Genomic DNA, 19,408 nt, shown 5'->3' with positions numbered 1-19,408 from the left:
CTTAACTATTTTCATACAAAAAAAGTCAATTCTTGAGTGAAAAAATAATTTTGACTTGAGAAAAAATTTATTGAGACAATAATTGAATTGGGCAAAATCGAATTTTCGTACGATAAAAATAATTTGTTTGGTCACTTGTTATTTAATTAATTTTCTTCGGTCAACTAAACTTTTTTTCTATGTAGCTTTAAACATGAAAAAAAAAAAAAAAAAAAAATCAAAAGTTCAAAATTTAATGTACATTCTAATTTGCATAGCAGTTGAGAAGTCATGATAATCAAAATACACAAAATGAATATTATTTACTGAAAGAATTCACGAGGGTAGATATCTTGGGAGATTCTTTTGTAACTGTCATACATGAATAAGTAATCCATGAAAACGTGAAACGATAAAAATTCGGGTGATACTTGGAGCTGTTATGATGCATGGAGCAGTAATTGAAAAAAAGAGAATCAGGATCACAAAAATTGAATTTAAAAAAAAGTAAAAACAGGTTTGAAGGTTGCTCCGGAAAAAATAGTGAATCGGTGCTGACGGAAGGGATAGTTCTAAAAAGAAAGGAGTAAAATATGTGAGAGAAAGAAAGAGGGAGAAAAAAATCAAGAGCGTGAGGGAAAGAGAGAGAGAAAAAGAGTAAAAGAACGAAGGATTCAGTGAATTGCAAATAGTAAGGGATGTACTTGGAATATCGGTGGGGATGAAAAACAAGTCGGGAGAGAGTGGGTTAACTGTAAAACCCAATTGTACGGGTTTTCATCTTAAGACGAGGAAAAAGAACGGTCAGAGGAGAAGGTGTCGCAGAAGAAGGGGTGATTGCACTAAAGTATAGAAAGAGAGGGTAGTTGCTCCTAGCGGATAAGTCTGAGGGGTAGCATGCTGCGCGGGTAGCGTTGGTAGTGGACGCGAGAGGTGAGAGGGTGCTTGGAGAGGCGAGCTGCTCCTCGGAGGCTGGAGGGGTTAAGAACTACCCTCGAAATGAGAGTGCGTTTGCGCTGGTGCGATGGAGGTGGCATCGTGCTAAGGGTTGTTTCGCGGCCAACAGGGGGTTTCGGAGGTGGGGGCGTCCCCGACTGCAGGGTTAGGGTGGTCTTTAGGTCTGTCAGTAGCAAAGCGGCCGCCTCATCATAAGGAGCTGCTGGCTGACCAGCTAGGCCGGAATCACTTAAGACGCGTTCCTTGTAATATAACCACCGCTACACGCGCCTTCCCCCCACCCTCCTCGGCCCCAATCCCCGCATCACACATGCACGCGTACTTCTATTCAGGTACAACATACATGAGCACACCAGTGGCATCTCAGTCAATACGAACTTTATGGACACCAGACAGTGCATTCTTGGACTTATGAGTACACGTGTGGATGTGTGTGTGTATGTGTGCATGTGTGAAAAATATTAAATAACAAAACAATTCTATCATTACAACATTGTTTGTTACAACTAACTATATTTCACTAAATTAATTCATTAAAGTGGTACTACTACTAACTATTTTAATTAGAAATCTCTCGGCGTATCCAAGGATTATTTACTTTTATTGTGCATAACACTAAGGTGAGAAGCAAGATTATTTGTGGAATACGAGTGAATGCATCAGTGTTTTGTATTTTTAATTCAAATACAAGTATGAATGAGGATTTCATATCATTTTATTTTATTTTATTTTATTTTATTCTTAAATTATTCAATAGGGTGTTTAATTCAATGCGTGGTGTTCGTGATCAACAAGGATCTACTACGGTAACAAGTTATGGGGTGCTTGTTAAAACATATCGGAATCACGCGCGTGCTCAAGGTCAAACGGAAATCACTTGTCATGAAGCCACATGACCGAGTTTTAGATTGTCGTTAGAATTAACCGTCGCTACTAAGTACTAGATGCTTAAAAGACATACTATTAGTCTAAGGAAGTTGTCTTTATGTCTTTAGCTCCATTAACTGTTTATTAGCTAAGTCTAGTGACTGTTATAATATTATCATCCATTGAATAACACAAAGTGTTTTTTTTTTAAATCCACAAAATATTATAATTATTATTTATTATTATAAGTTTATTGTGAGTCAGTGTGTAAGTAAATTAATAAGCCAGCTAGTGATAAAGAAAAATTAAACGGTTTAATCATACCACCCAGATTGTTTCTTACATGTACACTGCTCAACACAACACATGTTTGTACAAATATGCATATATATATATATACATGCTTGTTCATGTATACACAATGGTAGTAATTCGATTTTCTACCCTCATTATTCTTTCCTAATGTCAATATACCGTACACATCGTAAATTATTATACATGTTTTATTTTTATTTTCAGTTCATTTATATACATGATATAATTTTTTCTGAAAATACAATTCTATTTTTGTTTTTTGTGTTTTATTTTTATCATTTAACCCTTATTCCTTTTTTTTTCAAAACCTTAAGTTATAAGTACAAAACAACTAGTATGATTTCGGTGATACTACAATTCATTTGTCACAAGTTTGTTTGTAGCTATATAAGATATGAGATAGTGGATATTTGAATAGTTATACAAGAGAATAGGTGGTAATTACGAGTGTCAAAAACTTAAAATTTCATCGGGGTATTTTATTTCATTATTTTTTAGCATTGTTATTTGGGAAGAAAAATTTATTTTGAGAATTTTTTAAAATATTATAATCACTAACATCACGTTCAATATCATTTTCAATATTGTGCAATCTAGAGATTATCTGCAACTGTTCATTTATTTCTAATATTAAATAATTAATCTACCAGTATTAAAGAATTTAAATTGCATCTATTTATGAAAAAAAAAAAAAATGTTTACATATTTTTTTGACATTACTTGTTGAAGCCTAGTTTTCTTGAATGTCAAAATCAAAGTTACCACCGACTCAATAGTAAATTTTAGTACGTTCTCTTCTTGTCTTAAAACTAAGTTATAAAAACCTTTAACCTTAAAACCAGTATTCAGTGCAGCTGCTTCTGCTCCATAGATTTTTATTTATTTTTCTAACCCTTTTTTAATCATCAAATTCAATAGTTATCAACATCTGCCTTTAATAAGATACAGTAGCCGATAGCAATGTTATACTACTTAAATAAAACTATTTACTTTAATTATAGTTTACTACTCTAAATGAAAAGTTTAGAAACATATCTTCCAAGTCAACTTGTAAATTTTTTAACCAGTAGATTTGTTAAGAAAATTATTTACAAAGCTTTGAAAGAATTGTTAATCAGTTTATTTGTTATAGTTATGGTTGTTTGTCCAGTTTCACTGTTCATGTTTGTATATAAACCAGATCAACCGATAACGTGAAATCAATAACCAGATTAAATTGTTGAACAATAGTTTAACTTTATCTTCTTCACCAGTTTAGTATCATTTCATTTTAAAAACAAATTATTAAATGATTGTTCAATTTTATTTAATACATGGCTATATGATATAATATACAGTTATTGCTGTCTCTTAAATTTTTCAATTTATGGTCAAAATTGAAAAATTAATATTTCAATAAAAAATATTTTTTCGATATTAATCAGAAGAGCAAAAAACTAAAATGCATTTTATTTGAAAAAAAAAATTAATCAAATATATATACCCATGATTTTTCTATATAAAAGGCTTCAATCAATTAAGTGAAATTAAGGTTTAATCACATTATTTTATAAATACAATTAGTGGTATTAAAATGTCATTATTTTAATAACACAAACAATTTTGATGAATTTAATTATAACGATACTTTATCAAGTTATCATTTTTATGATTGAAATTCTTGACTTACAAGAAAATGATGGCAAAAAAATTAAAAAATTATCTGAAAAAGTAGAATTTAACTTTTAAACGATGTCAAGATTAATTTGTATTGTAGAGATGATACGAAATTATAGATTGGATTAGAAGCTTAAATCTATACATTAGTTTCGCACAAATAAGTTTTAAGGATTTAAGGTTCGTGATGGAATTTCATGATTACGAATTTCTACTGTCTACTCCCCGGAGAGATGAAGGAAATAATGGGGATTTTAAAGTTATCATCTTTTATCTTCAATTTAACATCGAGGGTGACAGATTGTTTTCCAATCTAAAATTAGTCTTTTGTTGTTTACATTTACATTTAAAACTTACTTAATAATAATAATTGAGCAAAAAAAAAAAACTATTCGCATAAATTGAAAAAAAATTCAGTTGATTTAGATATGAAAACTAGTTAATTTATTGCCTAGAAAAGTAATTATTTTTTGTCATGTAAGAATTACATAAAAAAGTACATTCATCATCCTTTATCGATAGATGAATAATTAAGCCTTAATAAACACGTGTAACTACACGCACACTTTTAGGCTCTCTTCCAAATGACTTTAAATTCTCATTTTGTCCAAGGGGTGGATTTGTAAAAGCCATTTGAGTTGTTATATTTTGGCAAGCATACAGGATGAAAATCACAGACGTTCCCAAATGGCACAGCTGTTATGTCAGGGATTTCTCAAGTTGTGAATGTCCGACGTCTTAACCGACGGCTTATGAACGCGAATGAGAAAGTTTAGACTATGCAATCGTTGGTAGAGGCTTCATATATAAGCTTATTTTTTTTTTATTATATAAGCTTATTTATTTTTTTTTTTTTTTTTTTTTTTTCATGCTTGTAGTAACAAGGTAAAAGTCAAAAACCGAACCGGCTTTATTCAGATTTATTAACGTAAAAAAAAAAATTAGTTTAATTCATAGGTATCCGAGTTAAACTAAAAATGACTTAAATCTTATTTTACATGGGAGTTAAAGTGAAAATATACTTTATATTAAAAAGAAAAAAAATCATTGATAAACGTAGTTGAAAAAAGCATTTTGAGAAAAAATTTAACAATATCATATAAATGTTCGCAAAATTTCGTGTAGTGAATCCAAATTGAAAAGTAATTCCCAAGAGATCTTATAAGCACTAAGACGAGCTCAAAGGAAAAAATTTGAGGTGAATTAAGAAACTCGAGCTCAGAATAATTCAAGTTCTTCGGTAAAAATCAAGAAACAAAAGCTCTAACTGAGGGGGTTATGTGAATTATAAGGTAATTTCAATAGAAATAATTGCAAAAGTCGGAAAAAATTTGGTGGTTTATTTTTAAACAAAAAATTATCATTGTTATTTTATTATTATAAGTAATCGTATAATGATGAGGAGATACAAATGAAAATTAAGGCTCTGTTAGTATAGTAAGTGAGTGGGAATAGTATAAGTAGTGCGTTCCTGCGGCCGCTTAGCTCCTAACCATCTTAATTATAAAATGAATAGGCTCGCACGGCAATTGCAATATTAACGTAACGCGAAACGTAACGCTAGGGTCTTGAGTACGTATCAAGTTTTATAGTTACAATGTCATTATCATAATGAAGCTGCTGACATACAGCAAAGAACAGCAATAAAAAAGATTATTAAATGAAAAAATGAAAATTCTAGACAAATAGGCGTCAAGTACAACGCAGAATAATTTATCACTAGTAATGAATGGTAAAAAACGATAAAAAGTAGAAAAATAATAATAAAGGAAAAAAGCATAAAAAATACAGAGGGTATATTTTCTTAAGAGAACCTAATAAAATAGGACTATACGTTAAAAAAAGCAGAAAAGAATTTCTGGGAAAAGAATTGCGCGTCTCCGGGCAAACGTAACGACTCAGGTTGCGCGTGAACGCTTTGTTAGGGGGATACAAAAAAAGCAAAGAACGGTGAAGATGAAATGAAAGGAGAAAGAGATTTGTCCAAGATTGTATAGTATATACTGTTTTACTGGCAAAGAGAAGGTAATAGAGAAAATAAAAGAAAGGAAAAAGAAAGAAGAGAGATAAACTGGCGGAGAAAAGAAGAAAGAGAGTGAGTAAAAGTGAGTAAGGTGCCCCATGCTGGAGTGTAGATGCATACTAATTACGAGGGTTATTGTTTCGTCCGTTGTGTAAAGACGTGCTAATTACATCACGAGAAAAAACTTTTAAAACCGCGACCTCTCACCTTCAGGGTAAATAAAACACCCATGCGTCTCTTGTTTTTTCCTTTTCCTTTCTTTTTTTTTTTTTTAAGGGTAGCCTTTAACAAAATTGAAACTCTTCGTCATTCTTTACAGTGACATGTGCCCTTTTCTTTTCCCACTGCTTTTTAATATCTCGCTTCGTAGGTATCCAATGAGTCAAGTGAACCCACAATTATTCTATCTTTTTACTTGATAATAATTATCTACTTATTGTGTGCTTCATTTAAAAAACAATTATTTAAATTTTGTACAGAAAAAAAAATTTACTTAAATCAAGTTAATAGTTTTGAAGAATTTCATCTTCTTGATTTCAGTAAAAAAATTCTTAAACTAAGAAATTTTTCATCGTTTAAATAAATTTTGCTTAATTCGAGAATTTTTTGTCTTGGTTCAAGACAATGAAACTCTTCAAAATTATTTTCTTGGTTCAAGAATTTTTCTCTTGATTCCAGTTAACTTTTTTTTCAATGTACAAAAATTGATTTTTTTATTCATAATTAAATTTAGTGAATTATTGATATCGATACTATAATGATGAATGTATTTATATTTATTTTGTTTTTGATGAAGTTACTGTATTGACATGTTGATAAATATTTTTGATGTTTTAGATTGACGAATGACGCCCTAACGGAGCACCGGCTGGTACGCGGGTACCGGGTCGAAAGAGGTAAGTTTAAATATAGATTGTTCCAGACGAGACTTATTTTTTATAGCAGTATTAAATAGATTGATATTTAGATAAGGTTAATCGTTGCATACGTCTATCAATTTTTTATCTGTCGGAGACAGAGTAGCGGGAAAAGAAGGAGTCGATCCGTAACTACCGGTGGACCTTGTCCTGGATGATTCCGCGATTTGACACTAGATAGCGTAGCGCTGAAAGAAATAAAGATACAGAGTATTCACCCCAAAGCTAATCACAACGGTCACAACCCAATTGCATCACTTAATAGACTTAGTACCAAATTGAATTATGCAGTGAAAGACGACTGGAAATCGATAAATTTGTCATCTTTTAGTTAGAAAGAAGGAATATGAATTTTATAAAATCGAATATTGAGGAATAAAAAAAGTAGAAAGAGAAACAAAATAATCTTATGCTTTTTATAAAAATATAAAATACATTATCAATTATCTTAAACGTTTATTAAGGCAATTTAAAGTGTATTTAAATTCTTGTTAAGTATGAAAGAATTATCTCGGAAAATACTTGTAGGACAAAAGGAGATCGAGTTATAACGATAAAGATTGTTTAGTATCCAAGATATTCGTTTGATTCTGTTTTGCTTCAAGAGTTATTTCAAAAGCGAGAAGCTATGAGAGCTATGAAATTCCGGAAATATGAGAAACAAAAGAATCTTTAAAGTTTAAAATGGATTTTCGCTTTCATTATACTTTAACTGAAGTATAGACACAATATTTTTGTGTATATACTTGTACTTCTTGCGTGTTACAGTTGTCTCTTATCTTTTTATTTAAACATCCGAGAACATGTCCATGTCCACAAAATATTCGTATACATCTTTATAACCACATCTGGAGGAGACAAGTGCATTAAAATCTCGGGCGTTAGTTCAAGCGTCAAACGACAGGAGTCGGGGTAAAGTCGCAGAAGGTATCCACAAAGGAATGCAAAGTAAGAACCCGCCCCTCCTCGTGCCGCTTTCTCTTCCTCCTTTTACGACAACATATTATACTTACCCGCAGGTTACAATGTACTAACATACAAGATACTTTCTTTTCTTTTTTTGTCAGTCTTCTTTTCTCACATTCTGTTTTTTACATTTTTTTATTCTTTTATTCATTCGTAATTGTTTTCTCATCCCTACGTCATCAGATAGTAGTATTCAAGGCAGGGTTGAGACGACAAGTGAGACATCATAAAAGTTCTCCGGCGTTTTTTATTATCCGGAAAAAATACTGATGAATTTTGTTTGTTGATATAAGATATCAAGTCAAATAATATTATTTACAAAATAGCCAATAATAGCTTAAAAATTATCGAGTAATTTGTTATTTTTTACGGTACAAATTATGTTTAGTAAGGTTTTTTAAACTTTCAAAGTCATATATTTCAAATATTTTTGAGTGATTTTCAAACAAGAATATCAATTCATTTTTATTGATATAAAAAGTGAAAGAATAACGAGAAAAAGTTTTTACTATTTAGAAAAATTTTTGAAAGTCTTGAGGCTCCTGAAAATCGTTGAATCAAACTGATTTTTGAAATGGGTTTTAAAAACGAGTTGAACAAAACATATTTTCATAGGAAACTATATGCGATGATTAAAATTGTTTTTGGAAATAACAAATTTCAAATCAAAAGTTACAATTAATCTATTAATTATTGTGAAAAATATCATATTATTTTAACTTTGTTGTAAACAATTTGAAATTGTCATACAATCTCGTGTATACAGGGTGATTCAGAATGACCTTCACAGCGGAAAACTGTAGATAGAGGAGACGATTCTAAGTATAAAGTGCCTTAGTCGCTTTTCGATATTCTCAATAGTTTTTGAGTTATTTTAAATGTAAATTGACCAATCATAGACAAGCTTTAGGAATTAAAAAAAATAAAAAAGAATAATAAATAAGTTTAGCAACACTGCCACAGCAGACTTCAAGTGAAACAATATTTATTTAATTTGAAAAGTTCAATTTCTCACAGAAAAAAAACAAAACATGCAATTACAACCTAGAACGTATTTGTTTATTTTTTTTATCTTTTCCTTTTCACAGAAAACATTATCGACTTAAGATGATGCAATTATTAAAAATATAATTTCCGGAGAATTGACAAAATAAATTATGTATTTTTAAATATATAAACTTCAATCAAGAATGAAAAAAAATGTTTAAACTAGTAAAATTGTCTTACTGAAGTAATAGCAATTTCAAACAGACAAAAATATAGATATAGACAATACATAAAATGATTATTGAAAAATCTCTGATTTTGCTTGCTCGGTCTCGCTCAGGACTTCGCTAAGCGCTTGATGTACGTCATAGCATATTTGCGAGACGGCCAGCAAGACGTCCCGCGAAACAGCCAGTGAGATGTCAGGCGAGACGTCCAACGAGATATCCGGCTAGATGGTCAGCGAGATGTCCAGCGAGACCTCCTGCGAGACAGCCAGCGAGGTGACCGTCTCGCCGGACATCTCGCTGGCCGTCTCGCTGGACATCTCGCGAGCTGTTTTGCAGGACGTCTCGCTGGCCGTCTCGCTAGGTGTTTCGTTGACCGTCTCGCTGACCGTCTCGCCGGACATCTCGCTGAGTGTCTCGCTGGACATCTCGCTAAGTGTCTCGCTAACCGTCTCGCCGGACATCTCGCTGGACGTCTCGCCGGACATCTCGCTGGACGTCTCACCGTACATCTCGCTGGCCGTCTCGCTGAGTGTCTCGCAAATATGCTATGGCGTACATCAAGCGCTTAGCGAAGTCCTGAGTGAGACCGAGCAAGCAAAATCAGAGATTTTTCAATAATCATTTTATGTATTGTCTATATCTATATTTTTGTCTGTTTGAAATTGCTATTATTTCAGTAAGACAATTTTACTAGTTTAAACATTTTTTTTCATTCTTGATTGAAGTTTATATATTTAAAAATACATAATTTATTTTGTCAATTCTCCGGAAATTATATTTTTAATAATTGCATCATCTTAAGTCGATAATGTTTTCTGTGAAAAGGAAAAGATAAAAAAAATAAACAAATACGTTCTAGGTTGTAATTGCATGTTTTGTTTTTTTTCTGTGAGAAATTGAACTTTTCAAATTAAATAAATATTGTTTTACTTGAAGTCTGCTGTGGCAGTGTTGCTAAACTTATTTATTATTCTTTTTTATTTTTTTTAATTCCTAAAGCTTGTCTGTGATTGGTCAATTTACATTTTGAATAACTCAAAAACTATTGAGAATATCGAAAAGCGACTAAGGAACTTTATTCTTAAAATCGTCTCCTCTATCTACAGTTTACCGCTGTGAAGGTCATTTTGAATCACCCTGTAGAGACTCAATTCTGTGACTTGGGAGTTCTATGAAAAGAACTATTAATCTGATAAAATCCACCCTTCCGTCCGAGATTTCATTTACTCACTATATCATAAAGTTTCCGGTGAAAAACAAGTACTCCGGATACTAACAAAAGTACTACAGTCTCTTGTAATTGTATAATATGTAAACATGAATAACAATAAGAGTATAATTAAGTAATGTGTACATATATATGTGTGTTTATTGAAAGTGCGAGGCCACGGATCCGTAACGAAATAATGTATAGATCAAAGACACGAACGATGGTAATAATGTTGATGATGGTTCTGTATAATAACTACCACAGTTATAAGGATGATCGTCAATGTTCTCCCGGAGTGATCGAAAATTCCTCATTCGAAGTATGCATAGGCATGGACAAACCGGATCTTCGGTATTACGAGTTGCTCACAATGATTGGATTCTCTTCGATTGTCACTCACTGACTGATTCACGAATAAAGAATCACTATTACCTGAGAGATTCATTTAACTACAGGATGTCTCCTCCTATGCATTTAAATTAATACTGAAAACGTGTATTCGTGATAATTATGCATGTATATCACGCGAGGTCGAGAGAAGAATGTTATCTTTTTATACTTTTGAGATATATTTATTTTTAACTATTTGGTCATATCCTTTACAAGTTTTTTCTCATTATTGTTGCATTTGGACGTAAACGTATCTTAGAAAAAATTTACAACTAATAATTACTCTAGTTACCTAATATAGCAGAAAAGAAAGAACTAAAATGCCTGAAAACGATTATTTATTGTGGGTTTAAGTTGATGCAATTCAAATTTCCGATGACTGAAAGTGAATTAGCTGAAGGTTAATGATAATTACTATTGACTTTCATAAACCAGCATATTCTTCATATTTAAGTACAAGACGGAAATCAATAAAATATGCAATCATTAAAAATGTACGTATATATAAATATATATGATTTCCCGATTAAAAATATCTGATAATATAATGAACCCGCGTAGAACATCAACCATCAATCAATCAATTAAATAGGGTCTATGTTATTTAGAAAAACTAAAAACATTTTTCGTGGCTGAAAGATTACGATTATTCTACATTGTCACAAGTTTATAGTATTAATTTTTAGCAAGTTTTATCCAAATTAATTGATTGATTTGATAACCTGTAACATAAATCCACAATTCAAATGTATATAACATTTATATCTTGACATTATAGAGTACACTCAGTTTTATAAAATATAGAAGTTTTTTGTATTTGTACGCATCTACTCACGTATAAATGAATAAAAGTTTATCCCTGAAAATGAACGACAAATAACACAGGTTATTCTTTTAAAGAATTTTTTTCGAAATCATACTAAGAAGTTTATTTTGAAATCGACAATATCTGATAAGTGGAAACTACAATTTTTTAAATAATTGATCATTTATGGAAAATTAAACTCAAAATTTTCGATTAGTTGGGAATGTTTTTTTTTTTTTTTTTTAATTTATTTATTCACTTATATTGAAATTTCGATTCTTAAGATCGGTCTATCAGTTTTTTTTCTAAAGACAAAAACTGTCCACTTTATGGCCTTGAAACATTTGTTGATCTTAAATTACATCTTATTTTGATGACTCCAGATCTAAAAATTTCAAGTCTTGATACAAGTGGCATTAGTTTAAAATTATCATAGCTTATTAATTGTCATTCTTTATTCCTACTATTCCAGGATCAAACATATTTTTCGGGTCACGAAGCAAAAATGTCAGAAATTTAAATACTTTGTGCTTTTTTTTTTCTTACAAAACTTCATCCTAAATTTCATCAGCTGGCAACTTTTTAATGCCTTAGTTATACACAGTAAAGAATATGACCAATGTGCAATTATTTATCACAAAAAATTATTCGAATAAATATTCAGATGTCGAGAATAAGATCTTGAAAGTATAGATGTATAAACATGTAAAAGTATATATTTTTTCTACATGCTTTTTTTCGCAAGTCAAATGAAAGAAAAAAAAATCACAAAAAAAAAAGATAATAAACAACGAAAAATTGTACGGCTCGATAAGTCTATTGTTATTGTAGGAGGATAAGTTGTCTCATTCTGTTTTTTTTTCTTTTTTAGTTTTTGAAAATATTCAGTATCATTTGTATAACTCTACCGTCGATCTTCTTGTTGTCTCATACTTCTATAATAAGTGTACAACTGAAAACGAAGGCATATGCCGTGGAGACTAGTTAGATATGACATATCTCATTGAACGATTTCCGGTTCCTGTTCAAGACGAGTGTGCTTGCAAAGATAAGTTATTATCTTTCAACAGCCTCCGTTTTTTTTTTCTAGACAGCAAAACCTTTCCTTTGTTTTTACAAGTACCACTAAGTAATCGAATAAATTGAAATTATATATTATTTTTACTACAAAATTGAAGATTTTTTTATTTTTCAAAAAAATCAAGTAAAGTAAATATTAGCTTACATTTAACTGATAAGAAGCAGATTATTTCAAAAAATAACTTGAAGCTAAGATCGAACCTGAATCTTCTAATGACATGAAGAGTTCTATCACTTGATCTACCGGATACCACATTATTATTAACATTAATAGAGAATGAAATTAAATTTTAACGTGAAATGTTTGTATATAATGATTTTCTTATATGGTATTTATAAAAAATATTATAATGATAAGATTGCAGAAAGGATGTTTAATAAAAAGTATCTTATTTAACTGACAAGAGGTTCCTTTACCTGAAGAGATCATTCATTGGCGTGACCAGTCGTCGTCTGACAATTCATAGCATAAAACAATATTGATTAGTTTTTCAATATGGGTGGATTATGGGGTGGTCGTTTGAGGGCGGTAGGACGGTTCACGATGCATTGTGCCTACCGCGTCCGGTCAAACTTTTCATCGTCCCTTGGTGCGCATTCGCCCCTTCATCCAGTACCTCGCGCCTGCTCCGCGTATCTCACTCTTCTTCTCTTGTATACATTTTTCTTGCTATCCTTGTCATTCTCATCTATCGTTGTAGACTCTTTGCTCCCTCAGCGCATTCTCAGTCGATAATTATTGCAGTCCGTCTCCATTCCCATTGCGTCTTTCTTCTCCATGACGACGTCAAGCTTTTGAAAGCTCCCTTGACTTCTGTACAGAGTTACGGGGGGGACAGAGAGATGTATAAGTGTATGCATAACCATTGGCATTTGTGGCAACCGTAGAAGGATACAACATTGAGATATTGAGAAACTCAATGGTACTGGTATTTGTGGGTGTAAGTTTGTGTATATCGTAAAATTACGATTGATATGAGAAAGAAGAGTACGAGAAGAGTACGAGAAGAGAGAATAGAGAAATGCATAACACAACACGCGGCCCCGATCAATCTATACGCGTCTTGTGTAACCGAGAAGCTTCATTATTGAAGTCAGTTCACGGAAGTGGACAGTCTGAAGTAGAGAATAGCTCATAGCACCAGAAAGAGACAGAGTGATGAGAAAAGCAAGACACTAGAGTGTAGAGTGTAGTATGGTCACTTTGAAAAGCGTCGCGACGTACTCGTGCATCGGTTGAGCGAAAAAATGTAAGGGACAAGCTCACTTGCCTGTGAATTATTTTCTTCTCAATATATGAATAAAGAATCTCCTAACGATAATAGAAAATTATCATTATTATTTTATAGACAACTATTAATCTATAATAAATTTATTTCGATATTGCGTAAAGAGTCATCTCCCGAATAACACATATTATCAAAAAGGCATACAGAAATATTATTTCTTACTGAGTATGCACGAGATTCCACTTTAGATTTTTAGTATCATCTGATAACGCTCGGCCAGCATCGAAGTACTATATTTATATATAACGTACTTTGCAATTCTACCTCATGAGAATATTTCACTATATATACATCTACACATATTCGTTAAAATTTTCGAGAGCTTGCTAGGCTCTTTTCGTTTTTCCACCCTCTTGTTCATGGCCCGCTTCTCCAAAAGTACAATGTGTGCATCGTTTTCTGTGTACTGAATCCTTCCACTGAGAAAGATCAATTCCAATTGCACTCATATATGCATGAATTTTACACTTTCTTGCGTAGTAATATTACTGTTTGAGCAGTCGGATTTTTTTGCTCATGTATATGAACGATAAACAATTTTGAAACTATTCATATATTAACTTATGCTTCTTTTAAATTAATAACCGTTATATTTGTCTAATTAAAATAAATTTTTCGCAAAATATTTCGTCTTCATTCATATCAATATAAATAAAAATAAAAATGATCAAAAAATTAATTAATTTTTTACTTTGGTTCTTTATTATTGGCGATGTTATTTCTCTTTAGAATTGGGAAGATCTATACTTTACTTAGGGAGTGGCTAGCTACCAAAAAAAATCTATTTTCATAGGAAGTTTCTTCAACAGAAGCCAACTATTCTAAAACTAATTAAACTATTAGAAAGTTGTAATGTATACTTTGATGTAATTAAACTATTTACAATTATTTTGAGATAGTGTCAATGTCCATCGTATACAACCAAATTAATTCAATTCAAAATTTGATTTATAATACAAACTATTAAAGGTACATGAAAGATTTTTTATTATGACAAAAAAAACTTTATTGAAAAAATAAAGAATTATATGTAAAGACTTAACATTAAATGATCGTATAATTAATTGATTAAGCCCCTATTCTTTCATTATAAGAGATTATTACCCCTGTAAGCGTAAGAATTGAGAGAAAAATTAAAATCGAAGAAAATTTTCGAAATTTTTCGACCCTGAAAAGTAAATATCTATTCAATTCTAAAATATTATATCAATAAAGGATGAGCGATTGAGAAAATGCACGCTCACTAGGGTGATTCAAAAAAAAAGAATATTTTTTTTTTCGTTTGGTACTCTGAAAAATAGGTTCCTAGACACCTCTAAGAAAGCCTCTCCAAGCATGAGTTCTTAATTGTAACGGGAAGGTCCTCCTTCTTACAGTTTTCTATTTTTTCTTATTATCAGATAGAAAAATTTATATCTCGCTTCCAACTACTTGAAAAAATATCTTGTTCCTTAGATTTTGTAAGAAAATTGAATGCTCTACAAAAAAGGTCTCTTACGATTTTTTCGTAAACCCAACCGTTTAAAAGATATTAACGGTTAAAGTTTGATTATTTTTGGGAAAATTTTTTATTTCTTATGAATTTTATAACTCAATGAAAAAAATCATTATGAATGATGAAACTCATAGTTTTGTAGGAAATTTACTGCTCTATAAAAATGGTCTCTTATGATTTTTCGATCAAGTTGAGCGTTTACGAGATATTCATCGTCAAACGTCAATGCATATCAATTTTTCTAGTTTTTGATCAATAATTCGAAAAATTTCAATTTATTCTGTGAGTTTCAAGGAAATTTAGACAAATTTGAGTTTCTATGAATAGAAATATGTTATGAACTATTTTTTTAATTAGTTTTTTTAGTCTTGGACATGTTTGATTACATTAAAACAAAAAATTAGTGCATTTTTAAATATATAATTCAATTTAGTGTGTTTCACTTTTTTATCGAAGAATTTATTTATTTAATTATCAACTGCCATATAATTTTCAATATTTTCAACATAACGGTACACTTTTACTGTAAATAATTTCCTCTATTGCAGTTTGGGTAGTTTTTTCGATGTTCTTTGATAATTTGCAATAAGTATTGGAATTGCTCTTCATTTTTTGTCAAGCATTGATTATACTCACTAACTAATGCAACAGCTCGTTCTGCTGAATCATTAACAACTTTCAATTGGTTAACTTCCAATGAAACGGTATCGTCAAATAATGATAAAACGGCAAGTTCATCACTTCAATACCATAAATGCAAAATCATTTTTTCACAAGTTGCTGAAGAAATCAATGAATTGATATTTTTGTACTCGAATAAATTTTTCAAAAACTGCAAGTCATGATTAGCAGCAGTTGTTGCAGAAATTGATGAAAACCAAGCTTTTAAATACAGTGTAACTATAAATATACAAATTTGCCGAAGACCGTCTAATTCTTTATTAGAAAGTTTAAATTCATTTCTGAATAGAAACATTTTTAAACTGTAAATTGCCTTCGCCATCCACCTAGCATGATGAATTGCACCAGGACGTTTGAAAAAAATTTTCTTGAGGCATTTCTCCAAGGAAAATCAACGACAATTCCAACAATTCTTTATAGTCATCTCGGGGTTGTAGTAACTATCAAAAACAATTAAAAATTTGTCAGAAACAAGAAAATTTTTTTCTTAAAATCGCAGTTAAATCATACCTGTAAGGATTGTGCAATTAAACTAGATATTTCATTTTTTTATCCAAAATGATATCAGCAACAACAGTATCTTCAATTCCAGATTTATAATTAGTTTTATTTATTTCATCCCATGATTTTTTAAATCTTCCGAACATTGGTACGTTTGGCCCAGATGACACAGGCCAATATACTTCAAATGCACTTCTCAATATGATCTCAAAAATGTGGTGACGACATGGTAACCAGATTAACTCTCTTCCCAAAGTCTTTTCAATTGCCTTACATGTACCGTTATGAATTCCTGTATAAAGAAAATAGATAACTATCGTTAAATTTAATATTTTCAACAAATTGTAGATTATATTTAAAATCCAAATGAGTAAATAATTCTCAATAATTTCAAAAGTGAAATTCAGTAAGCAATAAAAATTAAACTAGAACGTTAATAATTAAATATTTTTTAGATTAAATTATCATTGATAAGTTACCTGTATTAACTGCCGTCGTGTCAAAACACATCGCCTTAACATAATTAGTAATACCCCATTCACTCAATGTCGATAAAATGGCTGATGTTTGATTGTCTGCCGTCCCAGAATTCATTTTTGGAACCCCAAGTAATTGTTCGGTACCAAATGCAGTTAAAATAACTGGTAGCCGTTCCACAGATTTTGATCCAACAAGGTCATTCAGCATTTTTCCGTCCCAATGCACAACGTATTTATCGTGTGTCTTAAAGTTGTCATTAAGTCCTTTAGCAATGTCTTCTCTTTGAAGCATACGAGCTCGTTGAATTGAACTATAACTGAGCGTTGTATCTTCAATTTTAATACCTACTGCTAGTAAAACCGGAGCAATAATAAACATCGCATTTCTACTGCTGACATTAGCTCGGTCGAGTCCAAAAATGACTTCAGGAGTTAAGACATCAAGTTTTGCTCGTTTTGTCGGAATTGGAGGTTCATACTCTGAATCAGATCCAAAATTTGTAACTCCACTTAATGTATACGTAGAGAACGACTCTGATTTTTCACTTGGAACAATCGCATGACTGGTAGACGGTTGATCTAAGTCTGGAATAAGATCTGTTTTATAAATTAAACGAAGAAAATGTATAGAATTTATTCATTTTGATGACAAATAATTAAGAAAGGACTCCAAAAATTGTCTAGTCAAATGTCATCTAGTCATCTATGAAAAGTTACACTACTACCTGACTTTATAATAATTAAATATCTCAGATACTTATTACTCTCATCTATTCCCATCATAGTCGTGGTTAAGTTTGATACAGGTACATTATTAGAAAGAATCTCTTTATGGGTACCGAATTTTTGATCCAAATACAACTTTCTAATATTATCATCAAGCACTTTTAAGGATTTTTCGCTCACAATGTCGAATAATTGTTCAAGATCAGTCTGAAATTTCATTTCCTTTTGGTTTTGCGTTGAATTCTTTTTATCGAAATTTTTTTGTAATTTTAACCATTGACTGTGATAGCGAAGAAATTTTTTGACTGCATTAGGAGCTCCACTAGTTGGAATCTGATTTTTTCTCCACAGTTCAATAACTTGGTCAACTGAATTTTTAGCACTTTGTTTGATTGAATACTTTAAAATTTTAAGTTGGTAGAAAAACACACGCATAACCTCTTTCACTTTTGGTAACTTACGTTCCGAAATTCTTTGTAGAGGTATTCCGATAAAACGTATTTCTTTATTCATTGTAGGTTAATTGATGATAAATAAATTTATGTGATGATTATAAGACTTATTTTAAATGAATTATTTTATTACGTATTCAAGATGATCAGTTTTAGGAACACTGAAAATACGGTATTAAATGGGTAGATACTGAAGATAGTTGAGAGTAAAAAACATAGATGGCGTTAGTTTCAGAAGACAAACAGAAGAAGAAATGGAATTCAAAACAAAAATCCCCTCGAACGAAAATTTTATGTATGTTTTGTGAAAAACAATTTAAAAATACGCACTGAACAAATTTCATAATAATAAATGACAACGCGATTAAGATTTTAAATTATTAAAGATAAAATTAAAAAAAAATATTATTAGAATAAAAACTTTCAAATGAATTTTTGAACAGAAAACATCTATAGGAGTTGCTTTTATAATAAAAACTCAAATTTGTCTAAATGTCCTTGAAACTCACAGAATAAATTGAAATTTTTCGAATTATTGATCAAAAACTAGAAAAATTGATATGCATTGATGTTTGACGATGAATATCTCGTAAACGCTCAACTTGATCGAAAAATCATAAGAGACCATTTTTATAGAGCAGTAAATTTCCTACAAAACTATGAGTTTCATCATTCATAATGATTTTTTTCATTGAGTTATAAAATTCATAAGAAATAAAAAATTTTCCCAAAAATAATCAAACTTTAACCGTTAATATCTTTTAAACGGTTGGGTTTACGAAAAAATCGTAAGAGACCTTTTTGTAGAGCATTCAATTTTCTTACAAAATCTAAGGAACAAGATATTTTTTCAAGTAGTTGGAAGCGAGATATAAATTTTTCTATCTGATAATAAGAAAAAATAGAAAACTGTAAGAAGGAGGACCTTCCCGTTACAATTAAGAACTCATGCTTGGAGAGGCTTTCTTAGAGGTGTCTAGGAACCTATTTTTCAGAGTACCAAACGAAAAAAAAAATATTCTTTTTTTTTGAATCACCCTAACGCTCACGTGTGTACATATAGGTATATTGATGAATATATTCGGTACAATTGAGAACTACGAGATTTAGATATGATTGTGGACGGTAAACGGATAAATGTGCAAATTTTGTGAGGTTGACGCAGCTCCCCATTTAGAAATGTTCATGTACAATATATACATATATATTGTAAAAATGTGTTAGGCAAAGAGAGAAAGAGAAAACAAGAGTGTGAACATGCGCTTGTCCACGTCTATTTCTGTATGCGTTAGTGTACTGTGAATAAAAATAATTAACGGAACCTACGAACATCGGAATCAAGATTGATTTACGAGAACCTGAAGTTCGGAAGCGGCACTGGACATTTTGCAAACTGCGTGTTC

At 31.0% G+C, this 19,408-nt stretch overlaps 1 protein-coding gene across 1 annotated transcript; it reads right to left on the bottom strand.

The window, feature by feature from the left end:
- Positions 1–16,374: 16,374 nt before the first annotated feature.
- Positions 16,375–18,686, bottom strand: LOC141531575 (uncharacterized). Its single transcript, XM_074249470.1, has 2 exons — positions 16,828–18,686; positions 16,375–16,640 (listed from the first exon to the last, which is right to left on the bottom strand). The coding sequence occupies exons 1-2, from the start codon at positions 17,204–17,206 to the stop codon at positions 16,375–16,377; spliced, it is 645 nt and encodes a 214-aa protein (XP_074105571.1). The 5' UTR covers positions 17,207–18,686.
- Between the last annotated feature and the right edge of the window lie 722 nt (positions 18,687–19,408).

The sequence above is a fragment of the Cotesia typhae genome, unplaced genomic scaffold (genome assembly GCF_013202065.1).
Source record: "Cotesia typhae breed Kobodo isofemale line unplaced genomic scaffold, CoteBio_Ctyphae contig_5, whole genome shotgun sequence".
NCBI lineage: Eukaryota > Metazoa > Arthropoda > Insecta > Hymenoptera > Braconidae > Cotesia > Cotesia typhae.
The sequence above is the reverse complement of the archived record's forward strand: the minus strand, read 5'-3'. Positions and strand labels throughout refer to the sequence as shown.